General features: G+C 38.4%; 1 protein-coding gene across 3 annotated transcripts in view; it reads right to left on the reverse strand.

Moving 5' to 3' along the window:
* The window catches only part of LOC122560899 (meiosis regulator and mRNA stability factor 1), a 48,583-nt gene extending 43,055 nt beyond the window's left edge, over positions 1–5,528 (reverse strand). The window contains exons 1-3 of one of the 3 annotated variants that reach the window (XM_043712131.1): positions 5,303–5,528; positions 3,323–3,988; positions 1,351–1,522 (exon numbers count right to left, since the gene is read on the reverse strand). In XM_043712131.1, the coding sequence (XP_043568066.1) occupies positions 1,351–1,522; positions 3,323–3,988; positions 5,303–5,458 (994 nt within the window). In that variant the 5' untranslated portion in view covers positions 5,459–5,528. The remainder of the gene's footprint in view (positions 1–1,350; positions 1,523–3,322; positions 3,989–5,302) is intronic. The other 2 variants (XM_043712132.1, XM_043712130.1) reach the window with 2 other exon arrangements.
* Between the last annotated feature and the right edge of the window lie 6,260 nt (positions 5,529–11,788).

Consider the following 11,788-nt stretch of genomic DNA (forward strand, 5'->3'; position numbering starts at 1 on the left):
ATGAAACTGACATAAGTAATATTCTGGAAGGGCACATAAATGAAGCAAAATGGTTTTCTTGCTAAAAGGTATTTTGACAACACTTTACTTGCACAACTGAAGTTTTTAACTGGCTTTGAGGTATTCTTTTCATTTAAAATGAATATAAAAAGAATCTCACTGTTTGCAGGTTGTCAGTTTTCATTCTTTCAGCTACCTCATCAGACTCTTGGAATTAAACTAACTTACATACATTTGAATACAACAATTGAGGTTTGACCTTAAATGTGTGAGCAACAAGTTGTCATTTAGGTATTAAGCTGACTTATAGATATCAACAAAATTATGAAAAGAAGTGATTTAGTTATTGAAGGAATTCATTCAAAAAAAATCAAAGAAACGACAATGATTTGATAACCAAAACAACGATCATCAAAATGCTGCCTAACAAAATTCAACAGAATGCGTTATTAATTGAAAAGCTTACTTGGATGGAACTAAAGGAATTCAAGGAAGTGAGTACATATTGAAAATTCAATACAAAATTATCAATAGTGAATAGCAAATGCCTAATCTTCCATAAGTTCTAACTTAGTCTGATTAGACATGATCATCATTCTCAATCAGTCTAGGGAAGAGCACAAACAGATTCTGAAAAATTGGCTGGGACAACACAGCCGAGAAAGCACACTTCTTGACTGCCACTCATGGACATTACAACAACAGGCCACACCATGGTCTTCTACAGCCCGTTCCCCTTATTGCTCAAAGTTTGCCTGTCACTGTGGAACTTAAGGTCCACTTTGATCCTGATCTGTGCTCTGCAAGCTGTGCACAGGCAAGCTATAATAGCCCTATGTATTTCACTGCTGGGGTAGGATGAGGGAATGAAAGAGAGGGTTGGGATCATGGGTGGAGAGACCAGTCACTGTTTTTCTTTCCTTTAATTCTCCCTAAAAATCATGTCCAGAGAATATTAAAATTGGTTGTGATGTGTCCTTCATATATGCATCACTGCTTACCCATGAAAAATCATCACTTAGCAATCTCATTGTTTTTAAGAGTTTGCTTTCCTTGATGTAACTTACAATTTAAGTGTTCTCCATCTGTGTGTTTTTTCCAGTTGTTCATTCAGCTTTGTAATTTTGGAGTGCTGATCACAAGGAATGTAGCAGAGTCTCACAAAAAACTGAATTCTTCCTCTGACTAGCCTTCCTAAGAAATACACCATTTTTTTGAGGAGACAGTGGTGGTTCTCAATGTAGAAAATAATGATTGATATTGAACTCCCTACTTTATTTTTAAAGCAAAAGTTGACCTTAATGGGAAACAGTAACAAAGCAGAGGCAAGGATAATACAGTCACACATACCAAACTTTGGTGGCTGGCGACCCAAGTTTCCTGTTGTTAACATTGATGTCTCTGCAGTTTGACCTTCTGTTTGAATACCATTGCACAATGACATGGGGACTGGAACAGACTGAGCAGGAGGAGCAATATGTGGCCAAATCTTTTTAACATCTATAGCAGGACGTCTGGGTGGCTGTAAATAGATTTAAGAAAGTAAACAAGGGCAACTCTTCAGATGGCACGCAAAGCAACCTACTGTTAAGACAAGTATATAAAATGATTATTCTTACAAACAGAACATCAAGCACACGTTAATTTTTATGTCATAGACAAAATAATGACTTTCTGCTTTTATAATCCCTGTAAAGTCAGTTGGTCAAACTTTCACAGAGAATTCAAGTTTGAATATCAACTGGAAACTTCTTGTTTGAAGTAGCAAACAATAATCAGAAATTATATCATTTTTATTTCCTCAATTTGTCCTGTCCTGTATTAAAATGCATTTTTTTTTTAGTGTCACTACAAAATTTCATGAACATAGATTAATATTTAAGAGTATAGACCAGGGACGGAATTTTTGTTCCCAGGTCCCAATTTGTGGTGAGATGTGGTTAGGGAACTCACAAATGCTGGTGGCAGTACTTGTGAGGTGATTTTGGAAGGATTGCCAAGCTGATCACAGTGAACAGTTTCCAAAAGAGAAGAAACAATAGTCTCTAAAACGGTCACAGTGGGAAAATGTCTGATGTAATAAACATAAAAGAGCTGTTATAACTAATTTCAAACCACCAGCAACAGTCCTAAAAATTAATCTTTGAATTCCTACACTATGTGGCTTAAAGCAAAATCATTCTGGATTCCAATCTGCAATTTCTGCTCTCTAAAGTGCATATCTACTGACATCATAAGAAAGATAGGATCAAGCTCACAACATAACGACCCTTGCGTGGTTAAACAGCATGCTATTAATACTCAACTGGTTTAATTATTGGACATACGTCAGTAGAACCATAAACTGATGTCCATTTTAGAATAAAGGAGAATAACATAGGGTAAGAAGTGGGTGGAATAGGGTTTTACGTAATGCAGTATACACTTTGAAGAAGGTGAGAAAACAAATTCTCCACTTCAGTAGCTCAATGGTTAGCACTGCTACCTCAAAGTGCTGGGGACTTGGGTTCAATTCCATCCTCGACGACCATGTGGAGTTTGTACATTCTTCGCGTGTCTGTGTGCTCTGGTTTCCTCCCGCAGCCTGAAGATTAGGTGGACTGGAAATGTTAAATTGCCCATTGTGTTCAGGGTGTGCAGGTTAGGTGGATTTGCCATGGGAAATGTCGCATTACAGAGCTGGGGTGCATCTGGGTGAATGCTCATCTGAGGGTCTGTGTAGACCAGATGGGCCAAATAACCTGCTTCCAAACTGTAGGGATTGTATGGCTTTATAAAAAAGTAGTTCATTTTTACAATATTATGATTTTAATTATTAATATTTACAGATATACAAGGTTTGTGTTGTGATCCACACACAAAATGCAGACAGTGAATTTGTTCTATTAGAAGAACAAACGGTGTAAATACTTTCTCAGTTACAATTAAAGATGGAGAATGAAAGTTATGCAGAACAGCAAAAAAAAAGAAAATCAGAATTTTATTGGTATTGATGTTTTCTTTACGTAACAGCGTTATTGGTGTGACTACGCCAAGAGCTATTTGTGTGTCATTACTGTATATTTTTTTCACATTTTCAAGATCTAGTCTGCTGAATGTCATTACAACATAAAAACATCCATTACATATTGCATAAATAATTCATATGCTATAAAGATTAATACATCTCTTGTAAGGTGAACTATTTGCTCATGTGGAAACTTGCCAGCTTTTTAAAACTGAACTCAAGCTTCAAAGCTTAAGAACGTAAACTGTTTCTAAAAGTTTACTTATCATTTTAATGTTAAATGAAATAAAATGAAGTTAATGAAATTATACTAACCTTATTTAAACAATCATCACAACAATGTGAACCCTTCAGAAACATAGGTGCCATGTGTAACTGTAAAGAGTGAGTGCAAACACGTCTAGGTAGCTCAGCTTGACTCATACGATCTTCCAAGTGCCCACTAACCCCACCTGTGAGTTCCATGCAGGAAAAAAAACTGGATGCACTGTAGTTTTGTTGCAATGGAGTTTGATGCTGCTTGTGGACATTGCTATGGAAAGGTTGCAGCTGTTTGAAGAGATTTCCACAACAGGACAGGTGCTGGGATTGAGGTGGCTGAAGCTGACAACCAGAGACAGCATTCTCTAAATAGGGGCCAGCTAAACGGTCATTACTTACAGCCACTTTACAAGATTTGGATGAGTGGAAAGTAGGCCTTGAGCCTATCTGACATGTGACTGTTCCAGCATTTGTGTGTTCTAAAGCTCCACCGTTTACAGAGTGAATGCAACCACCACCATTGGAAGTGGGGGGGGAGCAAGAAGCCTCTTTGCCACAATGAGGACAGCAGCTTACTTTCATGCCAGTTGACTGCTGCTCATGAAAGGCCTGAATGTCAGAAGGTGGAGCACTTGCAATGAAAGTAGGAATAGCATGTTGGGAGGGAGGTGGAAAGTCCTTCAATTCTAACTTGGGTTTGTTGTTCTCCATGCAATTTTTCTAGGGAAAAAAAGACAAAATACTCAGGATTAGTAGGGAACCTTATGGTACATATAAACAAACATACAAATTAGGAGAAAAGCAGGCCATTCGGCTCTTTTAGCTTTCTCTGTCTTTCAGTATAATCATGGCTTATCTGTTTGTGTTTCAAAATCCTCTACCTTTGATTCCTCTACCTGACAAGAATCTATTTGCCTCCAGTTAAAAGTATTAATGGTCTTACTTTCACAATTATGAGGAAAAGAGTTCCAAAGTTGCAAAATCTTCTGAATTTTATTTTCTCACCTGTCCTAAAAGGGAGACCCCCTTTTTTAAACAGTGGTCCCGGGCTCTGGACTCATTGAAAATAGAAAAATCTTTTCTATGCCAAAATCATTGATGATCTTATGAACTTCACCCTCATTCTTCCGAACACCAGTGTAAATAAGCTAAACTTGTCCAACATTAGTACAGCATTAACGTTTATAATATCATGGAAATTATGTAGATATTCATTATAATGTGTCTTACTTTATAGATCCATATACAATGAAAAACATTAATCGATTCACCAATTAAAGTATTATGATGTAGAATATGTTCCCCCATTTCTAGCCACAGAAATATTACAGCTATGATGCCCCATCTGTAAGCAATCCCAAATTCTTGATTATTCACCCATACTGTGCAATCCTGATGATGTGGAATAATTACTTTCATCAAAATTATTAAACAAATCATCTCCTGTACACACATCTATCCTTGAATGGCAGTGCTGTTACTCAATAACTTGTACAAGAATATATTTTAATTAAAATACCAGTTTCAAATTTCAGTTATTGTACCAGCAAGTAGGTAATGCAATGCGACAATTTACACTGAAAATTTCTAACACAACAACTACCAGTATTATACAGAATTCAGCGACAACAACAAATAATTCAAGGTTTCCAACTGCTTTGAAATTGATTTGTTAGGGTGAAGGATTCAATTGTGTTTGTGAAAAAAGAAAATTTGTTACACGGTAATGAGCACTGTTGATAATGGACAATATCTCTTCTTACATGGAGGAGAACACTTACTATGACAAAACTTTGTTTATACCTCTGCCAATGTATTGTTTTTTAAAATTACGCGAATGAAATATGTTCAGTTTATGCAAAATTAAAATTAAGCTCTATATCTTTATTTTCTAGAAAAATTCAGTGAAACAAAATGAAATTGATAGTACTCCATTTTGCAGGATGCTATATTCCTATTAGAGGGGTCAAGTAATTGTATTAGCTGTTATAATTTATGGCACAATAGTAGATATAAGTTGCAAAGAGAATTTACCGTTTTACTACTGGTTGGCAATATCTGTTCAACTGTTGAAAAGCAATTGGAGATTTTCCAGAGCCAAGGTTTTGAAACACTGCCATTGTCGTCTGGTTGATTCAGCCATCCAACAGGCTTACCACAGAAGGAATTCTCCTTTCTGTTTCCATCCATTATATAATCTTAGATACTTCCTCAGCATCCTCTCATCCGTCCTTCCTTTCATTCTTCCTTCCTGCACTTAAAAAAAAGCAAATTTTGTTGGAAGGAAATAAAGAAACAGCTTCACTAGGTTTCTAGCTTGCATTTGGCTTTCCCAAGCCTGCCCCAGTTTAAAACCTGCAACAGCAAGTCACCTTAATATTGACTAACCTTTTACATTAATATTACCATAAAGCAAGTTGCTCGCTGAACGCTACTTGACCTCACACAAAGGAGTTGTGGGACAAATCAGATTTTCTTCAATGCAGTCAATAATTTTAGGATATTCAGATGGTTCTGTCAACCAACAAGGCACAGCTTTTGATGTAGATGTGAAGTAGTAAATAAAATTAGTGAGATAACTAAACTTACTGGTGTGTATCTGTAAGGCTGTTGGATTTTTTTAAAAGCTGGACAGATTCAGGGTATAATTAATATTAGGTTTGAGAATCTGCAAAGCACCATACATGGTCTTTCTGTGAACTTTATTTGAAAGGTACAAGAAGGTCATACATTACTTAGCCTGAGAGATACCAGTAGTTTCCAACATGAATCAATTAAAACTCACATACACTGCAAATGCTTGTAGGACTAAAAGCACTAAAATTACAAGAATTGTAGTGCAGTGGTAATGAAACTACCACAGATCAGAAAGCTTGGATTCAAGTCCCACCTAATCCAGAGGCGTGTTACAACATGTTTGAATAGGTTGGTTAAAAATATACCTATATTAGCACTGCCACATTTGATCCCAGCTCAATCAAATCATTGGATGAAATTCTGTACAAGGCAAAAATAAAACTAACAAATATACCTCTGTCCAAAGGGCACTATTTCAAACAAACACACTCTTTGTCTCAGTTATCTCCGTAGTGACTGTAATGAGGTCAGCCAAGTGGACTTCACAGAACATGAGTTCCCTGATTGGGATTCTTAACCTGGTCAATTCAGGGAGCCCCGGCTGTCAGATATAAACAGGAGTGTGGATGACTCGGTGATGGGATACCCCAGCAAAAATAAATATAAACAGGAGCATCAGAGGTTCTGCTGACTCTGAGGGCCAGTTCTGAAGATGTTGGACTAGTGTCCAGTACTATGCACGTGCAGATGAAGGGTTACTTGGTGACAGGATGCCAATCTCTGTGAAGTTATTTCAATCTCATCACTGACCTCACATTTGGCAGTTAAGGTCTTATCAGACTAATATCTATGGATTCTTCGGTTTTAAATTTTTTAATGCTTTACTTGGAACTAAAGATTGCTTGAACTGAATACAAAATTGTATTTATTGCTAAACTTTATACACAAATTCATTACAGATATGTATTACAATGTATGCTGTGGCTACAATTATCATTGCCCGAAATGTCGATTTTCCTGCTCCTTGGATGCTGCCTGACCTGCTGTGCCTTTCCAGCACCACTCTGATCTAAACTATAATTATCAACCCTTACATAGATACCAGTAAGCAAAAGATTCAATTATTCAAACATATTTATCCCTGCTATCAGTAACAAGTAGATGTAACAAGATTGTTGGTTAACTTTCAAAATAATGCTCCAAACTTTTAATTAGCAGCGAATATGATGCATGTACAGGAATAAATTATATTGTACAAATAAAACTTCCACTGGGTAAAATTTAAATTTAAACCACATCAGCCGAGTGATCATTTGTCCAGACTATTCGATATCTATTTGTTCATATTATTTAATATTAATTTGCTTTTGAGGCAAATTAATGCAGCCGGGCAAGAGGTGGGAAGAATGAGATTTCATAGAAACATAAGAAAATATGTGGATGATATTATTAGGAGACACTTAATAAACCACAAGTTGTTTCACCAAAGTTGCAATTTAGGAAATAATGAGCATACAATGAAGGTTGAGTAAATTATTTCGACAGATCAGCTGAACCTCTGTATAGCCAAAATATCATATACATTTTCACTCACATCAATCAATTTGACGACACGGACAACAAATTATTAAGGTCTACTATATTGCAATATAAATTACAAAATGACTACCTATACAATAATCTTTGAAACTGATTGTCACTGATGCAGGGTGAACTTCATAGGCTGTGATATTTTATGATGAAACTGGGTCATACTACAGTAAATGGAAATCAAATAGCATTGTGCAGTTCTAATTCAGAATCCAATTTGTAATAAACTTGGAATTTGTTTCCAGTTGTATTACCATTAACTATGAAGAAATTTAAAAAGAAATTTGAAAAGAAAGCAGTTACTAAAATGCCAAATTATGTCTTCCTGTCCTCAATGTTTATAAGGTAGCCTCAAGATGTAATGGTATTTCAACAAAATTACATTCTTATCGATGTTCAAACTGGCTGGATCTGTTTTAATATCATATTTTATGTGGGACAATTAAGGATCAGGATCAGATATCAGAAATAAAATTGTAGGTTCAACTTCAGATTTCAACAATTCTCATGTCATATCATCAAAAGCCTCCTCTCCAAGTGAAATAGACCTCTGAAAGAGACAACCCCGGTAATTACAGACCAGTGAGTCTTATTTCGGTTGTGGGTAGTGTTGGAAAAGGTTATAAGAGATAGGATTTATAATCATCTAGAGTGGAATAAGTTGATTAAGGATAGTCAACACGGTTTGTGAAGGGTAGGTCGTGTCTCACAAACATTACTGCGTTCTTTGAGATAGTGACCGAACAGGTGAGTGACTGTAAAGTGGTGTGGTGTATATGATTTTCAGTAAGGCGTTTGATAAGGTTCCTCACGGCAGGCTCTTGTACAAAATACGGTGGCATAGGATTGTGAATGATTTAGCGGTTTGGATCAGAAATTGGCTAGCTGAAAGAAAACAGAGGGTGGTGGTTGATGGGAAATGTGCTTCGTGGAGTTCAGTTACTAGTGGTATACCAGAAGAATCTGTTTTGAGGCGGCTGGTGTTTGTCATTTTTATAAATGATCTAGATGAGGGCCTAGAAGGATGGGTTAGTAAATTTGTGGATGACACCAAGATCGGTGGAATTGTGGATAATGCTGAAGGATGTTGCAGGTTACAAAGGGACATAGATAAGCTGCAGAGCTGGCCTGAGAGATGGCAAATGGAGTTTAATGCGGAGAAATGTGAAGCGATTCACTTTAGAAGGAGCAACAGGAATAAAGAGTACCGGGCGAATGGTAAGATTCTTGGTAGCGTAGATGAGCAGAGAGATCTCAGTGTCCATGTATACAGATCCCTGAAAATTACCACCCGGGTTGAAAGGGTTGTTAAGAATTTAAGATTTTCCTGCTCCTAGGATGCTGCCTGACCAGCTGTGCTTTTCCAGCAACACAATAATCTAGGTTGTTAAGAAGGCATACAGTGTATTAGTTTGTATTGACAGAGGGATTGAGTTTCGAAGTCACGAGGTCATGCTGCAGCTGTACAAAACTCTGATGCAGCCAGACTTGGGAGTATTGTGTACAATTCTAGTCACCACATTATTGGAAGAATGTGGAAGCTTTGGAAAAGATGCAGAGGAGATATGCCAGGTTTGGAGGGAAGGTCTTACAAGGAAAGGCTGAGGGACTTGAGGCTGTTTTTGTTACAGAGAAGAAGGTTGAGAGGTGACTTAATTGAGACATACAAGATAATCAGAGGGTGGACAGCGAGAGCCTTTTTCCTCGGATGGTGATGGCTAACATGAGGGGACATTACTTTAAGCAAGTTTTGAGAAGATTTGTAGCTCAGGTTGAGGTTCTGGATGTAGGTTTGCTCGCTGAGCTGGAAGGTTCATTTCTAGCTGTTTCGTAACCCTACTAGGTAACATCTTCAGTGGGCCTCAGGCAAAGCACTGCTGATAAGTCCTGCTTTCTATTTATATGTTTGGGTTTCTTTGGGTTGGTGATGTCATTTCCTGTGTGAAGACACTTCCTGTTCTTTTTCTCAGAAGGTGGTAGATGGGGTCTAACTTGATGTGTTTGTTGATAGAGTTCCAGTTGGAATGCCATGCTCCAGGAATTCTCGTCCCTGTCTTGGTTTGGCTTGTCCTAGGATGGATGTGTTGTCCCAGTCGAAGTGGTGTCCTTCCTCATCTGTATGTAAGGATACTAGTGAGAGAGGGTCATGTCTTTTTGTGGCTAGTTGGTGTTCATGTATCCTGGTGGCTAGTTTTCTGCCTGTTTGTCCAATGTATTGTCTGTTACAGTCCTTGCACGGTATTTTGTAAATGACATTAGTTTTGCTTGTTGTCTGTATAGGGTCTGTCAAATTCATTAGCTGCTGTTTCGGTGTGTTAGTGAGTTTGTGGACTACCATGATGCCAAGGGGTCACGTTAGCTAACCTCCACTCTTCCGGCACCTCACCTGTGACTATCGTTGATACAAATATCTCAGCAAGAGGCCCAGCAATCACTTCCCTAGCTTCCCACAGAGTTCTAGGGTATACCTGATCAGGTCCTGGGGATTTATCCACTTTAATGTGTTTCAAGACATCCAGCACTTTCTGCTCTGTAATATGGTCATTTTTCATGATGTCACTATCTGTTTCCCTACATTCGACATCTTCCATGTCCTTTCCCACAGTAAATACTGATGCAAAATAGTCATCTAGTGCGTGCCCCATCTCCTGCGGCTCCACAAAAAGGCCACCTTGCTGATCTTTGAGGGGCCCAATTCTCTCCCTAGTTACCCTTTTGTCCTTAATGTATTTGTAGAAATCCTCTGGATTCTCCTTAACTCTATTTGCCAAAGCTATCTCATGTCCCCTTTTTCCCTCCTGATTTCTCTCTTAAGTATACTCCTACTGCCTTTATACTTTTCTAAGGATTCACTCGATCTCTCCTGTCTATACTGACATATGCTTCCTTCTTTTTCTGAACCAAAATTTCAATTTCTCTAGTCACCCAGCATTTCCTATACCTACCAGTTTTTCATTTCAACCTAAAAGGAATATACTTTCTGTGGACTCTCGTTATCTCATTTCTGAAGGCTTCCCATTTTCCAGCCCTCCCTTTACCTGCGAACATCTGCACCCAATCAGTTTTTGAAAGTTCTTGCCTGATACCGTCAAAATTGGTCCTCCTCCAATTTAGAACTTCAGATCTGGTCTTTTAGATCTGGTCTATCCCTTTCCATCACCATTTTAAAACTAATAGAATTATGATCGCTGGCCCCAAAGTGCTTCCCCACTGACACCCACTGAGTATTACTACTCAGTCACCTGCCCTGCCTTATTTCCCAAGAGTAGGTCAAGTTTTGTACTTTCTCTAGTTGGTACATCCACATACTGAATCAGAAAATTTCTTGTACACATTTAACAAATTCCTCTCCATCTAAACACTTGGAATATCGCTTACAGTTGCGGTCACCACAGTACCAGAAGAATGTGGATACTTTGGAGAGGGTACAGAAAAGGTTTACCAGGATGTCACTGGTATGGGGGAATTTTAGCTATGAAGGAAGGTTGAAAGGAAGGTCTTTGGCCATTATTCATTGATAAGCCTTGACACTGGTGCTGACTAGCTATGCAACCACATAACACAGGACCAACAAACCTGATCCTGTCTTGATCAGAGTCCCACATGCAGCACAGATCACCAAGCAATGATCAGAAGATGCAACCTAATCAATTTTCCTTCTGTAATACAAGGAAAATCCACAAATTCAACAAAGATTTGATCAAACCCAGAAGGTTCTCAATCTGTGGCCTGGCATTCAGTGGTTGACAGATCGAAGACACCTATGAAAAACCACTGACTCTTTTGGTAAGTGATTACGGTGAATATAAATCAGTGATGATCCTCAATAAACGATACATGTAAAGGGTATGACTATGGGGAATGGGTCTGGGTGGGATACTCTTTGGAGGGTTGGTGGGGACCTGTTGGGCCAAATGGCCTGTTTGCACACTATGGGGAATTCTACGAAAATGCAGGATTTTAACACACCCAGAGAGAAAGCAAATCCCTTTAACAAGGAGGACAGAAAGGAGGTGTAGCTGGCCAATATTTGCTGCTGGGAGAGAGTACACCTCAGCCAATGAAAGAAAGGTGTCGTTTGAAAATAAACAACATGATTTCGGTGGGTGAAATAAACAAAGCAACATGGAGCGGTGATCCACAACAATCCCTGTGGGCGTGGGCAACCCTGAAACCTTCAGCAATAGGACAAAGCTGCCTTATTAAAGTTAAATACCGGGGACAGTGGGTTTTAAAATGCACCTTCACCGACGACAAGCGAAAGCAAAACCTTTGACGCAGAAACATTTTGTTAACTCCCCCTCTACAACCCCCCCAATCCTGGGGAAGGGTCCCGTCACTGTGGTAAAGATT

The sequence above is a fragment of the Chiloscyllium plagiosum genome, chromosome 21, assembly GCF_004010195.1.
Source record: "Chiloscyllium plagiosum isolate BGI_BamShark_2017 chromosome 21, ASM401019v2, whole genome shotgun sequence".
Classification (NCBI taxonomy): domain Eukaryota; kingdom Metazoa; phylum Chordata; class Chondrichthyes; order Orectolobiformes; family Hemiscylliidae; genus Chiloscyllium; species Chiloscyllium plagiosum.